Source organism: Cynocephalus volans, chromosome 15, assembly GCF_027409185.1.
Source record: "Cynocephalus volans isolate mCynVol1 chromosome 15, mCynVol1.pri, whole genome shotgun sequence".
Classification (NCBI taxonomy): domain Eukaryota; kingdom Metazoa; phylum Chordata; class Mammalia; order Dermoptera; family Cynocephalidae; genus Cynocephalus; species Cynocephalus volans.
The window spans coordinates 93,498,832-93,517,068 of NC_084474.1; the positions used below are offsets into that span (position 1 = coordinate 93,498,832).

General features: G+C 52.0%; 1 protein-coding gene across 2 annotated transcripts in view; it reads left to right on the forward strand.

The window, feature by feature from the left end:
• Nucleotides 1–18,237, forward strand: part of DENND3 (DENN domain containing 3) — a 60,926-nt gene that overhangs the window by 30,253 nt on the left and 12,436 nt on the right. For both annotated transcript variants that reach the window (XM_063079903.1, XM_063079904.1), the window contains exons 11-17: nucleotides 4,095–4,198; nucleotides 4,733–4,932; nucleotides 6,550–7,071; nucleotides 11,067–11,326; nucleotides 12,372–12,542; nucleotides 13,917–14,046; nucleotides 16,930–17,037. In XM_063079903.1, the coding sequence (XP_062935973.1) occupies nucleotides 4,095–4,198; nucleotides 4,733–4,932; nucleotides 6,550–7,071; nucleotides 11,067–11,326; nucleotides 12,372–12,542; nucleotides 13,917–14,046; nucleotides 16,930–17,037 (1,495 nt within the window). The remainder of the gene's footprint in view (nucleotides 1–4,094; nucleotides 4,199–4,732; nucleotides 4,933–6,549; nucleotides 7,072–11,066; nucleotides 11,327–12,371; nucleotides 12,543–13,916; nucleotides 14,047–16,929; nucleotides 17,038–18,237) is intronic.

The window sequence follows — 18,237 nt, forward strand, 5'->3', positions numbered from 1 at the left end:
TCACGCTACCCGGGTGCTCCCTGCCCCGTGCTGTGTAGTTTCAGCCTGTGTTTGAGCACCTGAGTCTCTGCAAAGGCTGGAGGACACCCGTGGGCAGCGTGCAGGAACTCTGTGCAGGTCACCCTCCTCTCCAGACTCTGCCCCAAGACTTCGGCGGCCTGGCCTCCCGAGCTCATGTCCGTCTGTCCTGGCATTCCGTCCAAGGCCGGGGCAGCCCTGACCGTCTCACCCAGCCCCCTTTCTGAGGAGTCACAGTCCCAGGCTGCTGCTTGTTCAGTGCCTGAAAACAGTCATTTCGTCTGTTTTACTGAGTTTCCTCAGAGCTTATGTCAGGAGGATACATGTGAACCTTGCTGGGTGGAAAACAAAACTTTCTCCCCCTGTGCCCTCCAAACACGCTCCTGACGCCAGGTGTGTGCGGGGAGTGGGGGTCCCCACCAGCAAGCAGTTGGCTCTGCAGCGGACACCAGCTGGCTGTCCTGCCATTCAGTTCCGGCGCTGCCTGCCTGGAGAGAGCCTCAGACCCCTCAGGTGGAGGGCTCAGTCCCTCGAGACTGTCCCCCACTTCCGATGCCAATCGCAAGCCCCAGGTTGTGCCTGTGCTGCTTCTGACTGACCAGCTGTAAATCGGGGTTCCCATAACCCCTCCCTGGGTTCAATTAATTTTTTAGAGTGGCACACAGGACTCAGGGAACACTTACATGCAGTCACCAGTTTATTATAAGGGCTCTGACAAAGGATGCAGATGAAGAGACGCGCGGGGCGAGGTGTGGGGAAGGGAGCAGAGCGTCCATGCCCCCCGCACCCGGCACCGCCTGCAGGGACCTCCACGGGTTCGGGTATTTGGAAGCTCCCCTAACCCAGTCCTTTGGGTTTGTATGGAAGCTTCATTACATAGGCATGCTTGAAGCATGGACAACCATGTAGAAATGTGATTGGACACAAAGTGTGATTTGATACTAATAGACCAGGTGGGGACACCCAGCATGGCCTGTGTGGTCAGAGTCCTCTCAGCCTCTCTGTGCAGTGCTGCTTCCTCCTGGGCATGGGCAGGACCCTCTGGAATGAGGGATCTTATCACCTATAATCAGAGAAGGTGGGTCAGAGGATTTCTTTATGGCCAGTGCCAAGACAGAAAGGCAGGGGAAGATTCGAGTCCTGCCCTGGGGAGGAAAAGGAGCAGGTGACAGGAAGGAGGAGAGGGAACAGAGAGACTCTGTCCTGAGGCCTGAAGTGCCAGGCTTATTGTTTCAGGCAATCAGGAGATAACAAGGGCCATGGGAGTCATGAGCTAGGAACCTGGACGAAAACCAAAATATGTATATCGTAATATTGCACTTGCACACTGCGCAGTGGCCAGAAGGGGAGCTCACCTCCTTTAGCTACTATAAAATGTGGACCCAGTGTTTCAATGTAGGACAGAAATGTCTTCTGCCTGTACAAATGAGGAGCAGAAAACAATTGAATTCATTTGTTCTGTGAATATTTACTGAGCATGAGCGATAGAACCCAGATCTGTGCCAGGCCAGGCTGGGTCGTGAGGACAAAGCCATCAGGGGACTCCATGGCCCACATCTTGCAGTTCCCATTCTGAATACATCCAGCTCATTTGAAAAGCGTCTGAGAGCCATGAGAGGCACTGGAGGCTTTGGAGCAGAGGCGTGACGTGCCCTGACCTGTATGTTCCACATGTCACCTGACTGTGTCTTAAGACAGACCCTGGGGCAAAAGAGTGGACTTGGGAGAGCGGCCAGGAGGCTGTTGCAACAGTCCAGGGGCAGGTGGGGCAGGCCCAGGCGGGCACCAGGGAGGTGGTGGGAGCAGTTGCTCTGCATGTTCTGAAGGAGCAGCAGGACTTCCTGAAGGGCTGGATCAGGAAAGAGAGAGGGGTCAGGGGCGACTCCATTTGGGCCTGAACACTGGCAGGGGGGAGTTGCCATCAGCCCAGACGGCAAGTGCCTGGCAGCACAGCTTTGCAGGCAGGATCGGGAGCCTGTTGTGGACGTGTCAGGTTGCTGTGTGTGAGACGTCGAGTGGTCGGGTGGGTGACGTGTGTGCTCTGGAGCTTGGGCGAGGGATCTGCCTCGAGGGACATGTTTGGGTATCGCCAGCACCTACGTGATGTTTAAAGCCACGAGCCCAGGGGAGGTCGCTAAGGGAGCGAGTGGCCAGAGGGGTGAAGAGGACCGAGCCTGCCTGGGGGCTCAGTCCTGGGGCCTGCTAGGAGGTCGGGGGACGGAGGAGGGACTGGCAAGGGAGGTGGGAGGGTGTCACGGTGGTGGTTGGAAGCAGGGGAGGAGCTAGCTCACGGGGCCTCACTGTGCCGCGTCCCTAAGAGGAGGACTGAGCGGTGACCATTGTGACACAGGGACACGGTGGCTGCCATCAGTCTCCAGGACAGAGCAACTTCAGTGGAGTGGTGGAGACCACACGGGTTTAGCGGAGATCAGAGATGGGGCCGACAAGCCTCACAAGGAGTTTGTGTGAAAGGGGCGCGCGGAAGGGGCTGCGCCTCTCCACCTGTCGGGTCCCACCTGTCCCCTCCTCAGGATGCCTTGCTCTCAGACCCAGGGCAGCCTGAAGGTGGCGTCCCTGTGTGTCTCCCCTGTGACCGAGGGCTCCTGCAGGTGAGACTTGTCTGTCACTCTTGCCTGTGCCCCTCAGAGCCTTGCACAGACCAGCATGTGGAGATTTAATACACGTCCTCTCATATTTCTTCACAGGTAGTTATTAAGTATCCTGCTGACTTTATAAACAACATGGCAAGTTCTTCCCTTTTTTGTAATTGTTAAATGTTTTTTCTGATACAGCGAATACATACTCACTTTGGGGAAATGAGAAAAATACAATAGAGAAGGAGGAAAAACAGATGGCCACTTCCCATGTGCTCCTGTCACCCTGGCAGTGGCCACCTGCTTTCTGCCCTTCTTTCCTTGTCTGTCCCCTCTCTGCTCATGCGCTTTGGTGTTTCCGTTTCACTGTCTGTGCTTCACGGTTTCCCGTGTGCTCACGTGCATCCTGCATGCTGTACAGATGTTTGCTCGTGGTACATGCGAGGACCACTGCGTCACCCACTTTCCCCCTTACGACGCAAAGCAGCGGAGCCCCAGGGACAGACTCATGGTGCACAGGAACCGTGAGACTCTGCTCGTATAGGACCCACTCGAGAAAAGGAGCACAGGGAAAATCAGAGAAATGGAATGCAGGGGTCAGAGAAAAGCCCAGAACTCAGAGACGACGCCATATTTCGTGACCATGGTGACCGCGCCTGGTTGTGTGTTCTACGGGAGCCTCGGCTGAGCTCGAGTCCTCTCCTCTGTCTGCTCCGTGACCTGTCCCTAGCATCTCTCTGCTGTTTCATGGTGATCCCCTGCAGGCAGGCCCCAAGCTCCTCCCACTGGTGGAGGAACACTGGCACCGTGCCCTCCCGCGTGGCCGTCCCCTTCCTCCATGTGTCTGCAGGCTGGCGCCACTTGTTGGGTTTTCCTGTGTGTCCCTCTGTGAACTGCAGTACTCCTGCATGCGTCTGGGCGCTTTGCCCCCTTTTTCTCACCTGGGCTTTGGTGGCCTGCAGTCCACCGGCCTCTCCTCCTCCCTAGGCCACGTTCCCACAGTCAGTAGAGAGCGGGTGTCAGGGTGGGAACAAAGACAATGGCTGTTGGAGAGTCACCTTTTAAGATGAGAGCCTGGCAGCCGTTGGGTAACGTGAGCCGGGTGGAGGCGTGCTGTGGTAGACAGGTGGGGTGCGCAGCTGGCGGGGCTCCCAGAGGATCTGAGGATCGGTGACGCGGCACAGCGCTGCAGATCCAGCTCGCGTGGTGGGCAGGTGGTCTGGCTTTTAAACTTTTTATGGTTTTTCGAATGCAGAGAGTAGCTGATTCTCTCAGCTGGGCAGGTGAGAAACCGCAGGATAGTCTTTGTGGATCAGAATAAATCGAGCGAGCTGTCCACTTTGGGGAGCTTTTGCCGGAGGAGCCAGGTGTTGGTGGCATCCTGGCGGGTAGGGCAGGCACTCCTAGAGCGTTGCCACGGGCTGTGCCCGCAGATGCCGAGCGCACGGGAGCGCGGCGGTAACTCGCCTTTCTCTGTTCCAGGTCCTGGACACCTACATGTTCCATTCTTTCCTTAAAGCCCGGCTCAGTAGAAGGATGGACGCCTTTGCCCAGATGGACCTCAGCACCCAGTCTGAAGAGGACAGGTACTCCATCGTTGCGCTTGGGACCCAAAGGCTCAAGCAGCGTAGTTTTATTTGGATGGATGAATGGTCAGTTCAACAGGGAAAGTCCTAGTTTTGGAAATTCATGATGAGTGGGTAACAGCAATGACTGTCTTCTCTGGACAGTTCTGTTTCTTGGGGAATATGTTGGACGTGCCTGACGTAGCAGGTGCCCTGTGGCCTGTGCCCGGGTCTTGTTTGGCCACTCTGTCCCCGTCGTCCTCTTTCTCTCCCCACACTTTCCCCATTCTCGAAGCTTGTTTAGTTTTCTGTCTCTCCCTGATGCTTTCCTGACACCCCTCAAACATGCATCAACTGCAGATGGCATTCGCTTCTCATATCATGGTCTTTTCTGGGGCTGTACTGTCTGTCCTTTGCCCTTAAACTATCTGTGGCAGGATTTAGGCAACATTCAGTTTTGCACTTGTCATTACATTGGAAAAAATGCTCAGTTTAGGTTTATTCTTCAATCGTTATTGTGTCTATAAAGTAAGGCATGGCTTTTTTCCACCCCAGACTAAATGGGACGCTTATAAGCCCAAGAAGACTGACAGTTGAGAAAATGGCCACGCAAAAGTCTTCGCCGCGGCACGGCACTCCCAGGCGCATGGTGGTCAGCATGCCCGACCTGCAGGACATAGCCGTACCTGAGCTGCCGCCCCGGAACTTGTCGCTTCGGGTGATGGACACCACGGGCTGTAACAGCAATGGCACAGGTGACAGCATTGCCCCTCCTGGGGGGCAGCTCTGCTCACTCGAGTCCCACATGACACGTCGTTGGAAGAAAGTGCAGCTTGTTTCAGAGGAAGGGTCTTTTTTCTGTTTTGGCAGTTTAGTTATTTGAGATAATTTGAGGATATTGGTTTGCAAACTGTGTTCAGTATAGAAAATTATTTCTTGTCTGTATTTTTTTATCACCCATTGTCCCTGCTGAAAATAACAGCTGTGCACAGTTGGGCAGTTTTCGCACATGAGCATTGTGTACGTCTGTGTGTGCGTACATGCAGGTGTATGTGTGTGCATACCTAAAATATATATCTACACACGAGGGCACTACAAAAAGCTCACGGAAAATAGAATCAAAAGATAATACTAATATTTCCATGAACTTTTTGAATACCCCTTATATGTAAATGTGTGATGGGATACAGCAACTATTAGGCTCCTGGGGGGTGCCAGGCACTTTCTGGACATGTAAATTCATGAAGTCGGGGGTAAAGTGAGCAAAGTCAGGGGATCGTGATGGTGGCTTTGACTGCAGAGAGGCCAAGCTGTGCCGGGTAGTCTCTGGGGGCAAATGTCGGGAGGCCAGGCACCTCGACCTGCAAGGGCGCTCTGATGGCTGCTGTCTTGGGCTAAGGCAGCAGGTACTGGTGATGCCTCCTGATGAATATGCCCACATCAAGGAAGCTGCAGGAGCAACACGCCTCGATGACTCCCAGGAGGGTTTTGGTCTAGCAAGGGCAGCGTGTGTAAATGAAAAGACCGTCTTGCCCTTTAACAACTGTGTGTTCTGGAGGCCCACTTCTGGGTGCCAGTCCCCCACACAGCCACTGCTTGGCTGTGTGACCCTGGGCAAGTTACTCCACCTCTCTGGTCCCACGGGTCCTCTTCTGTACAAGCTTTCATCCACACTTGGCAGACACCCTGTGCCCACTTGCTCTGGGAATGTGCTCTGTTTTCTCTGCCCTGAGCCCTCGCCCTGGAGCTCCCCTGACCCTCCTCCGAGTCTCCCCGCCCACTGGAGCTCCAGGAGAAGAGGAAACCCAGCACCCGGGCAATGCTGAGCACCCGCGAGGCCTGGAGCTAATATTTGTTAGAAGAATTGGCATGAGACACACACCTGGTTTAAGTTTGACTCTGGCTCTTAGTAGCTGTGTACCTGGGCACAAGCACCTAGGCCGTGGAAGCCTCTGTTTCCACATCTGTAAAATAGGAATAATAATACAGCCCAACATTCAGAGTTGTCACGAAGGTAAATTAAACAATTATTTTCAACAGCTTCATCCTGCCTAGCAAGTACATCTTGGCTCATGTTATTAGCTTAATCCTCAACACCTCAATACCAAATATTTCAATTTAGTATTAATAGCGTGAGCAGACGGGATCGTTTGAGGAACGCTAGCTCTCATTTTCTCAGGGTGTCGTGGAAGGAACGAGGGCCTCGGGCCCAGCCGGGGCACCGGGGACCCCTGGGAGGAAGCGCACTGGTCCTGCTTCATTTTGCACCCGGGGCCGGGAAACGTCAGCTCCTGCAAAGTGATGTGACAGGGGCGTGTGTTTAATTTTAAGATCTGGGCTAATTTTCTCCATATTTTCCTTTCATTTTTTAGTTCTGAATGTGGCCCCTAAATCCACATATACGTTCAAGATTCCAGAAATCCACTTTCCCCTGGTGAGCCAGTGTGTCCAGGCATACTACACTGACTTCGTCACCCTGCTGAGCAAGGCCATGCGCTTTCTGGCCCCCGACAACTCCCTGCTCCTGGCTAGATATTTCTACCTCCGTGGCCTCGTCAATCTGATGCAAGGACAGCTGCTGAGTGCTCTCCTGGACTTCCAGAATCTGTACAAAACAGACGTCGGGATTTTTCCCGCTGACCTTGTCAAGGGCACGGTGGAGTCGATGTCGGCCCCCGAGCGTGCGCAGGCCGAGCGGACGCCCGAGCTCAGGCGGCTCATCAGCGAGGTCCTGGACAAGGCTGGCGAGGCCCCGAAGGCAGACGACCGCGTGAAGAACTTCGAGCTGCCGCGCCAGCACATGCAGCTGGACGACTTCGTGAAGCGGGTGCAGGAGTCGGGCATTGTGAAGGATGCCAGCATCATCCACCGATTGTTCGAGGCGCTGACTGTAGGTAAGAGGACACCGCGATGGCTGGTTTACATGTGCAGAGGCAGCAGTCAGGTAACGGTAACAGGTGAGGTACTGACAGCTAGCAGGTAAGACCATCGGGGAGTGCTAGCTTTTTACCACCAGTGGAATGGGTGGGGCCGGCCATGCCTCTGGGCAGTGATCTGAAATGCGCCCCCTCCGTGCTCTTGGTGCCGGTGGGCAGAGCAGTGTAGGAGCATGAGCGGGTGCCAGGGGAGAGGGAGGCCCACAGGAGGCGCCCGACAACACACGCAGGGCCTGTTGGTGCGTGTGAGCACGGGTGTGTGGGCTCAGCATCCTTAGGGGGAGGCTGCTCCCTTTCCTTTTCTGTGGCCCAGGAGGACACCGCTGCCCCGTTAGTTTAGCACGTCAGCTCAGAGCAGGCTCCCTCTGTCCCCTCCCCACTACCCTAGCATGGCCTTGTTGCGTCTTGGTTGCAAGATGGCAGGGGACCCCGACAGGAGGAAGAGGGTCTGTTCCTCTTTTAAGCCCCCCTCCCACCCCCCCCACAATGTCTCCTGCCCTGCCCCTCACTGGGCAGAATCACATCACGGGGCCACCCAGCTGCAAGGGAGCCAGGAAAGGCGGGTCTACAGCTGGGCATGGGGCCCCCAGATGGAGAGGGTGTCCAGGGTGGGTGGTGGCAGACTTTGTGGTGATGATGATGCCATCGGTGGCCCTTGTGTCCCTTTGGCCTCGTTTACATTGCAGATTAGGTCAGGAGATGGTCTTGGTCCTGGAACACGTGATCCTGAAGTTACCATTGTAAAGTAGCACCAAATGCGTGTTTTGGCCAAATGACCATGAATTAAAAAAAAAAAACATCAGTATTTCATCAAACCTGAATGTCACCATCTTAGGATGAATTTATGTGATGTAAGAATATATTTTAGATTTATTCAAAAACCTGTTATGATTTCATCATTACATATTTTCATGGCCAAAAATGCAAAGTCTGCTGTTGACAGTGTAGGACCAGTATGTTCCAGGCTGCCGCTGCTCGTGAGGTGGCTCTTGGTGGGGATGCGGATGCCTCCTGCGTGCTGCTGAGGGGAGCTGGGGGCTTGTGTTGGAGGCGTGTGGGTGGCAGGAGAGAACTGAACAGTCGCATTCTTGTGCAAAATTGCAGACAGATGAGAGATGGGCATTCTGTCTCTGTGGGCATATGCAACAAGCGTGTGTGTGACAGTTGCTGTGGGTTACACAGTGGTCATGAGTGTGTGTGTGCAGGGTGTCTATGTACAACGGCTGTGGGTGCGCACCTCAGCAGCTGCAGTTGTGCACGGTGGTGGGCGTGCACAGTAGTGGTTGTGCACAGCTGGTCTCCCAGAGCCCATAAAGCTCCTCACGTCTGAGGCCAGCGCCACCATCTGTCTGAGAGGAAGCTGTTTCAGGTCCTGGTCACACGTGCTCTGCTCTGCATGGCCCCAGCAACTGCTGTGGCCCAGATAATGAGAGGATTTGTCCTGAGTGATGCAGGGACAGATGCTTGGCTCTGGGCCCCACGTTCAGGTACTCTTTTGACTCTTTCATTAAGTCGTGGCTTTGTGGTTTCACTCTTATTTTCCTGTGTCTTTGGCTTCTCCTTGCTCAGCTACTTAACCTAAAGATTGTCTTCTGTGATGGCCGATTAAAGTAATAAGTGCCCTGATCAAATCCAATCATGAGACCCTGTGGGAAGTGTAGACTGAGCTGCCCAGTCAGTGTTTCTGAAACAGAAGGGGGGCTCGTGCAATCAACCTCATGGTGTCCAGGCACGACCTCATTGACGACCTTGCTGCCCAGTGCAGGGGGCTGCAGAGACCGGGCCTGCTGGTCTGTCCACGAGCACCCCCCAACCTGCTGTCCTTCGTCTCCCTCAGTGACTTCTTTGTAAACACCACGCAAGTGCATACAACTGCTCTGACTGTTGTGTCTTTCTTTTCTGTTTGGGTCCAGGGGCCATAAAACTTAAAAAAAAATTGTAAGTAACATACAACCATTGTAAACCAATGAAAAAATACAGATAACCAAAAAGACAAAGAGCTAACTCAGAATCCTGCCCCCTGGTGGAGATGTTGACATAAACACTCTGGCGCCTGCACAGGGTGGTGGCCACAGGTGACCTTCCTGTTCCTCCCAGTTCCCGTGATATCAGCAGTCCTTGTTATGTAGAGTGAGATTTAAAAGTCAAGGAAGTTTCCTCCTGAACCTGTTATGGCACCGGCTCCCCTGCATGCTGCTGTCCCCTCATGAGTTGCTATGGTGACTGCTTAGTTGTCCCAGTCTCAGCTGTGGCCACAATAGCACATTCCCTAGATAACCACCACCCTTGATGCCTTGTGGTGGAATCAGAGCAGGGACGCTGCCAAGCTAGGACTTGAGCCACATTTTTTGCTGTTTCAGATCCAACCTCTAAGCAGGCTCAGGTCAGAGAGGACACAGGTCCTGCCCTCTCGGGCTGCGATCAGCAGGGAAGGCAGACCCATAAACGTGTGTCAGCACAGCTCTGGGAGGGACCCTCTGCCTGGCCGCAGGCTCAGCTCTGCCAGCCAGGGACTTTCCTCTCCATGCCCCAGTTTCCCAAGTTGTGAACGAGCCTGATGGTGGTGCGGAGCTCATAAGGTGGTCGAGAGGATTAAATGGGATCCTGTGTAGTTTGGAGCATGGTCCTTGGTGTGCAGCAAGTGTTGAATGCAAGCGTGCGTGTGGGAAGCATGTGAGCAGTGCAGCGGTGGCCTGGCCGGGAGGACCCTGCCTTGTCAGGGAGGACCCTGCCTTGTCAGGGAAGGCTGCGCAAGAGGGTGTTGACCTGGGTATTGAGGGATGAGTAGGGATTTTCTGGTCTGAGCAGTTTGGAGGAGCGTGTGCAGAGGCACCTAACAACACGGCTGGTTTGGAACATAGTTGGCGTGACGGGGATGTGGGCGTGAGGGGGGGAAGGGCTGATCCTGGAGGAATTTTGGAGTGTAGCGTAGACAGGAGCCCTCAAGTGTTTGAACAAGCAAGTGAGAGCTCCTACTTGCATTTTAGAAAAGTCACTCTGGGCACTGAGCAAAGCTGGCTGCGAGGGGGGCAGCTCCAAAGGCAAGAGCCATTAAGGAGCATCTTTCTGTGCAGGACTGAGGGGGCCTGTCCTGTCCCTCACAGGACACAGAGAGGAACAGACAGGTATGGGACACATGCCAGAGGCAGAGCCGAGCCAGGGCAGGAGCAGACACAGAGAAGCGTTACGGGATTAGCACTGTTGGGACTTATTGGTGGTGGGAGGGTGGCGTTGACGGGTGCCCCATCTCCATCTTACGGATAAGGAAGCAGGTGCATTCCACGGCTTGCCCGAAGTCACACTGCTGAGCAGTAGGGAGGCTGGCTTCAGAGTCCAGAGCCCATGAATAGTGGACCGTGGGAAAGCTTGTCACGTCAACTATAATGATCTTGGTGTAAACAATAAAAGTAAATTACTTGTTCACAACCAGAGTACTGAGGTAGGGCCAGCTTCAGACAAGGCTGATCCAGTGGCACAGGAGTGTCACCAGGGATCTGGTCATCAGTGTCAGATTCATCCCGGGACTCAGCTCCCCTCATGGCCCCAAGATGTTGGCCACCAATTCTAGTGATGAGGAACGTTTTTGCCACTATAGGAAAAGAGTGTCCTTGTCCCAGTGTTCCCACCCAAAGTCCTAAGAGTTAGTGTGACTACCTGGAGTAGGTCACATGGCCATCCCGAGTCAGGGGCTGGAAAGGGCAGATGGGCTCAGCCTAGACCATGGGCCCCACCGTGGACACCTGGGGCTGCAACGGGCTCAGACTAGACCATGGGCCCCACTGTGGACTCCTGGGGCTGCTGGGGAAGGCGACTCTGTCCAGATAGACCTGAGTCCTGATGCCATCCGCTGCCTGGTTTGGGTAACGTGCTGTTTCTTAAGGTAATGCAAAAGTTCCTGAAGTTCCCTGTATATGTGGCCGTAAGAAACCTCTCTTGTCTTCTTATGCACTAAGGACAGCAGAAACAAATTGACCCAGAAACGTTCAAAGACTTCTACAATTGCTGGAAGGAGACGGAAGCAGAGGCCCAGGAGGTCAGCCTGCCTTCGCTGGTGATGGAACATCTGGATAAAAACGAGTGCGTGTACAAGCTGTCGAGCTCCGTCAAGACTAATCGCGGTGTGGGCAAGATCGCCATGACCCAGAAGCGCCTGTTCCTCCTAACCGAGGGAAGAGCGGGTTACGTGGAGATTTCCACCTTCCGAAATATAGAGGTAAGAGGTGCACGGCCAGCCAGCTGTGGAGTCCACCTGTGTTTAGGAGGTAGCTCACTGGAGCAGACTGTGTGGACCTTGTCCCAGCTGGGCCATGTACTACCTGTGGATCCTCTGCAGGCCACTTACCTTCCCACTCCTCAGTTTGCTCATCTGTAAAATGGGCATAATAATGGTACCTTCCTGGTCGGACCGTTGTGAGGACTGAGTAGATTGTGTCAGATGCTCAGACCCGAGAGTGTTCGTCTGTGACTGACTTTCTAATACAACTGACTTGGTTTGGGAGGCGAGAAGTGAGAAGCAACACAGGGGGCCCTTCTGTGGGGGGAGCAGGGGAGGAAGTGAGTTCATCCGTCGGGTATTTATCGAGAGACCACCAGGTGCTGGTCACCATGGGCTGCTGTATCTTACGTTTTCTAATCACGTTAATAGCTGGCACATGTTTATTTTATGACAAACTTAACATCATATTTTACAGGCAGTCACTTTCCCCCATTCAGGGAATCTGTACTGTGATCCTGCTGCATCTTATGCCTTGTGTTTACTTTCCCACACCTAAAAGGGCTGCAGCATTCATGTGTTAGATGTGCGAATGCTTTGCGTAGTCAGCCACAGGACAGTCGCAAAACCAGGAGGGGCAGGACAGCCGCAGCTGTAGCCCCGGGCAGAGCCCAGGCCGATGGGTCCCAGCTCTCGCTGTTCCCTGTTAGTTTCTTCCCACACCTGCTTTGCCAGACTTCCTCCTAGAATTCCAGAGACACAGAAGCAGCTAAGACGTGAGACAAGACACCACCTTCCAACACTGTGGACGAGTCACTGCGTGGATCCGTGTCGATATGCTGCTGACAAGTCACGCTTACTGTCGCCAGGAATATTTGCGTGCCTTGAAGGCTGAGGTCCCTGCCCTCTGGATGCTGCCAGGAGTGCAGAGGCTTTTGGCCCAGCTGCTGCCGGGTTCCCGGGCTTGCGTTTCTTTTCCTCTCATTAGTCCCAGTGTCCCCTGAGTGTGTGGTTCTACCTGCCTTTTCTCTCTCTGCCTCTGCAGGAAGTCAGAAGCACTACGGTTGCTTTTCTGCTTCGGAGAATACCCACTTTAAAAATTAAAATGGTGTCCAAGAAAGAAGTCTTCGAAGCCAACCTTAAAACGGAGTGTGACCTTTGGCACCTGATGGTGAAGGAGATGTGGGCTGGGAAGAAGCTGGCCGATGAGCACAAGGTCTGAGACGTGCGGTCGCCTCTGCCTCTGCTGTGACTCTCTTAGGGCGCATCTGGGCACAGGCGGTCCTTGTGGCAGCGCTCTGCTGTTAGAGCTCAGGGCCTCTAGTAGCATAAGTTGAATTACCTGAGGTCTTCAGAGAAGGCACTGAGATGCTGTGGTTTGTGTGACCCAGCAGAAGGCCTGGTGGCATTTGGGAAAGCCGTGGTGGGGAAATTCAGGGGCTGCAAGGGGGTGGGTGGACGTGGGCGCTGCAGCCCTGTGCTTCCCTGTTCCCTCTCTACTGCCGCTGTCCTGTGACGTCCCAGTGAGTGGACTGACGGGGCTGGACAGTGCTGACCTTGTCCACTCGGGCAGGCCTGGGTTGGGTGTTTTGGATGCACCCTGCTCTGAGCACCTCTCTGCCTTTCAACTTCACAGGATTAGGAATTCGGCAGGGCATAGTATTGGGTTCCTTCGAAGGGTTAAGATTATCTCCTAGGGATTTTTGGACCTTAATTTACTTTGGGCCAGATTGATGGCTTTGATGACACCTAATTGTGATTTCCTAGTAATGACGGTACCATGGACTGAGGTAGCAGATGGAGGGTCTGTGAGGGGAGTATTGTCTAAATGTCAAGATAAGGGAGGATGAATCAATAAAAATGGGCAAAGACTTGAATGGGGCACTCACGCTAGGTTAGAAAGAGATGCGTAGCCCTGCTAATCATCAGAGAAACGCAGGTGATGTTGACTCCCACCACAGTGGCACACGTTAGGAGTATACTTTCCAGTGGCAGGTGAGCTGCCATGTATTATGGGAAGTTCCTGGTCAGTGGAGTGGGAAGGGACTAGTTCCTTTCTAAGATTCCAGTATTCTGTGATTTTTGCACTAACCATTTGATTTTGCACCCACTGGTTAATTTAGCATAAACCAGTGTAGTCAAACCAAAGCTTATGGGCCAGTGGACTATTTTTGTAAATAAAGTTTTATTGGGACATAGTCATGCCTGTTTGTTTACAAAACATCCATGGCTGCTTTCATGCTCCAATGGCAGACTTGAGTGGTCACAATAGAACTTGCACAGTTCATAAAATAAAACTTAAAAAAAAAAAAAAAGAAGAACTTGCACAGTTCACAAAGCCTGAAGTGTTTGCTATATAGCCCTGTATAGAAGTTTGCCAACCTCTGATGTAAACAATCAATACGTGTCTTAACTAAAAGAAAAAAAACCACACGACCAAAAATCCAAATTCCTCATTCATTTAAAGTCTTCATGTTGCTTTGAAAAAATGTACCTTGAGAAGTAGTGTTTTATGTAATGTGACAAGTCTTGCAGTGAAGTGATTGATGGTGGTTCTCGCGGTGTTGAAATACACCTGTCTCTGTCCTAGGATCCCCAGTACATCCAGCAAGCGCTGACCAACGTCTTGTTGATGGACGCTGTCGTGGGCACACTGCAGTCACCGGCTGCCATTTATGCTGCCTCCAAATTATCTTACTTTGATAAGATGAAGAATGAAAGTAAGCAAGCAGGGATTTCACATGGTGATGGTGTCTTGAGTACATGTCTTAAGTGATTTTATCTGGTTGACATTTATTTTATCACTTAGGACCCATCTCAAATTTCCCAATTCTTTTCTTTTATCCTTTTAATTGATTTTTGAAAGCCACACTGTTGTGCATCTTTCTTTTCTCACTTAACATGCAGCTCTTTGCTGATTGGGACGCGTTGAGGCACCTCGTAATTATAATGTCTGGGTGCATTCCATTTTACTCGGTCAGGTGTTTGTCATGATTCTTCGTTGCAAACGACAGAATTTCCTCTGGCTGGTTTAAGCGGAATAGAAATCTGTAGAAGGCTACTGAGTAGTTCACGGAATCTCTGGACTGGTTAGAGAGCTGGTCTCAGGCACTTGCAGTCAGGGTCAACCCACCGAGAAGCTGTGGGAACCTGGGCGTGGTTGGCCTTTTCACCACTGCGTGGAGAGGGGAGGCTCCGAATGCCAATATATATGTTTTTCTTGACTTGGTCAGTTTCTGCAGACGGCAGTTCTCCCATCTCCCTCCTGTAGATTTAGATCTGGCTCTCACATTCTGGAAACTATACAGAGGTGAGTGGTGGGCCCACATTTTTTTTTTTTTTTTGAAGATAATTTTCAAGCCTAGGAACAAAGGGCTGAGAATGACTCTGTGCATCATTTTAGCTATTTCTATTTTGTTCAAATTTTTAAATGATCTCCTGAAACCAATTGTTTTGTGACTTGCATAGAAATAGAGAATATATACAGGACTACTTGTTGCTGTTGACATTGCTACATGTCACAATTAACGTGTGTTAAATTAAACCAACAATATAAAATTTATAAAGCGCCGATTAACAAAGTAGGGATGTTATATAAGTAACGTCAAGTTTTGCTTGTATGAATTCTGGTGGATTTTTTTTGGTAACCGCTTTATTGAGATATAACTCGTGTACCGTATCCGATTAAAGTGTACAACTTAATGGGTTTTAGCATATTCACAGACCTGTGCAATCATCAGCACAGTGGATTTTAGAACATTTTCTTCATCCCAAGAGGAGACCCCATAACCTTTAGCAGATACCCCCGTTCCTTAAGAACCACCAATGTGCTTTCTGTCTCTGTGGATTTGCCTATTCTGGGCATTTCATAGAAATCGAATCCTGCAATGTGTGTCCTTTTGTGACTGGCTTCCTTCTTTTGGCCTAATGTTTTCAAGGTTCCGCCACATTGTAGTGTGAATCAGTACTTCTTTCCTTCTTATGGCTGAGTAATGTTCCGTTGATTGGATAGAGTGCGTTTTGCTTATCCATTCATCAGTTGTAGACGTTTGATAGACATTGTTTCTACTTTTTGGCTATTATGAATGGTGCTGCGATGAGCACTCATGTTCAAGTGTTTGGGTGGTCATTTGTTTTCATTTCTCTTGGGCATATAGCTAGCAGACAGATTTTTTAAAACACTGTCCCAGAATTAGGAAAAACAAACCTCAATTAGGTGTTCTTTAGCACATTTCGCTCATTTTGTGATGTCTCTTATGAACTGTGGGACCCCCGAGGCTTTCCACTTTCATGTGACCCTGGGGACCCAGCCAGAGTGCTCAGGTGCCTGTGTTGCCTCAAGACCTGCTGGAGCGACTCAAGGGAGCTTGTGACCAGCAGCCCTGGCACCAGCAGTGATTGTTCTGGATTTTCCTGAGTTAGGGACAGAGCCAAGCAAGCAGTGTGCTTCAGCTGTTTACTCCACGCCAGTCGCACACCCAGTCTTTGCCAGGAGTTTACAGAAAAGCCTTCCAGCTCCTCTGTGAACAGACACACCATGGTAGCTCCAGCAAAGGACAGCTCACTGTCATGTACTCTCCACCTTGTTCTGTATGGCAAAGGGGGAGTCATTCAAGCTCGTTCCCACAAAACGTGTGTGTTCCTGATCCCTCATTCACAAACCAAGAAATATTTTCCTGTGTGTGAAGCTAAATGGGGTGAAGACACTTGTATGTGGTCCTGAGCTTGACTTAATAGCTAATGGTCAATTCATGATGGAAGGTCCAAAACGTACAAAACTAAATAGTAACATGAGATTTCAAAATTCAGGGCAGCAGGAGAAGAGGCGCCGGCAGAGGAGCCGATTAGCATTGACTGCGTTCTGGTGAAATCAGCCAGACCCACGTGGGGGTCCTGGTCGGCCACCTGCTGGTTGTGTGATCTTCACTAGATCACTGCATGCCAGGCTTTTCATTGTTCTTTTCTTAAAATGAGGATATAATGTCATCAGTCTCACCAGATTGTTGTGAGACAATTAAATGAAGTCAGTGGCCCTTACGCTGCAGCGACTAAGTGGTTAACAGATAAATGAGACTATGGGGTGCCCTGCGGGACATCAGCGGGGAGAGCCCCAGCAGCACAGGGCAGTCCCTGGAGACTCTGGAGAGGGGGCAGTTCTAGGGCTTGTCCGCAAACATGGACTGGATTGTGTAGAAGAGAGGAGGGTGTAAGGTTATCCTCGAGGGCAGTGGTTTTTAACCAGGAGTGGTTTTGTGCCCCGTTCCTGGTGGGGAGGCCTTTGCTGATGCCTGGAGATATTTGTGGTTGTGCATGTTGGGGGGGTTGCTACTGGCATCTGGCCAGGGAAGCTGCTAAACGTCCTCCATGCACAGGATGCAGGGCGGCCCCATAACAGGGAGTTATCCAGCCCCAGATGTCCAGAGTTGTGAGCCTGTGCTCCTGGGGTAGATCTCGGGCCTTCACCTTGGGGATATTTCGTTACCAAGGAATGTTGTAAATCTTCACTTTGCTAGGCAGTGTGTAATGGCTGAGTGTGGATAGAGATCACACCCTAGGAGCAGTGTCCTCGTGTCGGTAAAGTAACACTCAGGTTTGCCTTGCAGTGCCCATGGCGGTCCCGAAGACGACATCGGAGACGCTGAAACACAAGATAAATCCTTCGGCCGGGGAGACGCTCCCACAAGCCATCGATGTCTTGCTATACACGCCAGGTAGAGAGACTTGTACTTGGTCATTACTGCTGTTTTTTAAAGCAATATGACAAGTTTCGATTTGGTTCAAGGTCAGCCCTGAAGTGAGAGAGGAGACAGCATCATGGCAAAAATGGGGACAGGGTGCTTTTCCACTTTTTGGGGGCGAAGTCCTAAGTGAGGAGTGTGAAGCTGTTGTGGCTGCTCTGTGGCCTTGGCCCCCGATGGCCCGAGCTGTGGGGCCGTAGGAGAGTGACGTGGGGTCGGTGCCTGCACCTGCACCCGCTCCCTCCGGCGTCCCTCCCCTGTGGCCATCGCCTCTGCCACGGTCGTGGCTTACAGAGCACTTCCACTCATGTGATTTCCCTTTAGGATGTTTGATCTGATCCCGGTGCCATTGTGATAAGGTGATTGCGCCTCAGATACTTGCTGTCACAGAAACTGGACAGACATGTGCCATTTACTGATGTCAGTGGGTGACAATGCAGTTCTTGTTTGGCGTGGCTGTGCATTCTGCCTTCCGTACACAGACATCCTAGTCCCCAAAAGCTGCATGAGGGCGATGGCAGGAGAGAGGAATCGGTGCTGCCAACGGCCCAAGAATGAACAAGGGCCCGGGCACATGGTGGGTTTCAAAGTGTCCAAGCACTTTTATTTAATTCCGACTTTACAGAATCGCAGCAGGGAAGGTTACACTGAGGGCCTGTAGTGTTGGAAAGCAAAGGAACTTAGCTGTAGGCCGGAAAGGACTTCAAGCGCAGTGCTCTGTCTGCGGCTCATCCGTGACTGAGGAATGGCAGCGCGTCCCTTCTGCGCGGCCACTGTCTCCGTCCCGTGGGTGTGTCAGGACTTTGCGGGGCCAGCGGAGTCACACGCGAGGGCTCTCAGTTCCGATGGGTGCGGAGGCTCTGGGGAAAAGCAATTGTCTGGTGAGAGTTTGTATCTCTTTGCTGCATGTCAGGGAAACCCAGTGAAGCAGTGATCACACACGAAAGAGAGTAGGACAGTCAGATGGCGTCCTCCCTGCGCTCACTCGATTCATCTAATCGAGGCTCTAGGTTGACGTCACTACACTGTAACCTCACAGACCAAGACAGTTTTGTCATGGCACCTGAGTAAATGAGTATTTTTAGATCCAAGTTAGTTTCCCTTAAATTAAAACTGGGCTTCCTGTCGTGGTGAGCCAGGTAGGTCCCTTGTCCCTAGAAGGGCTGGACGCAG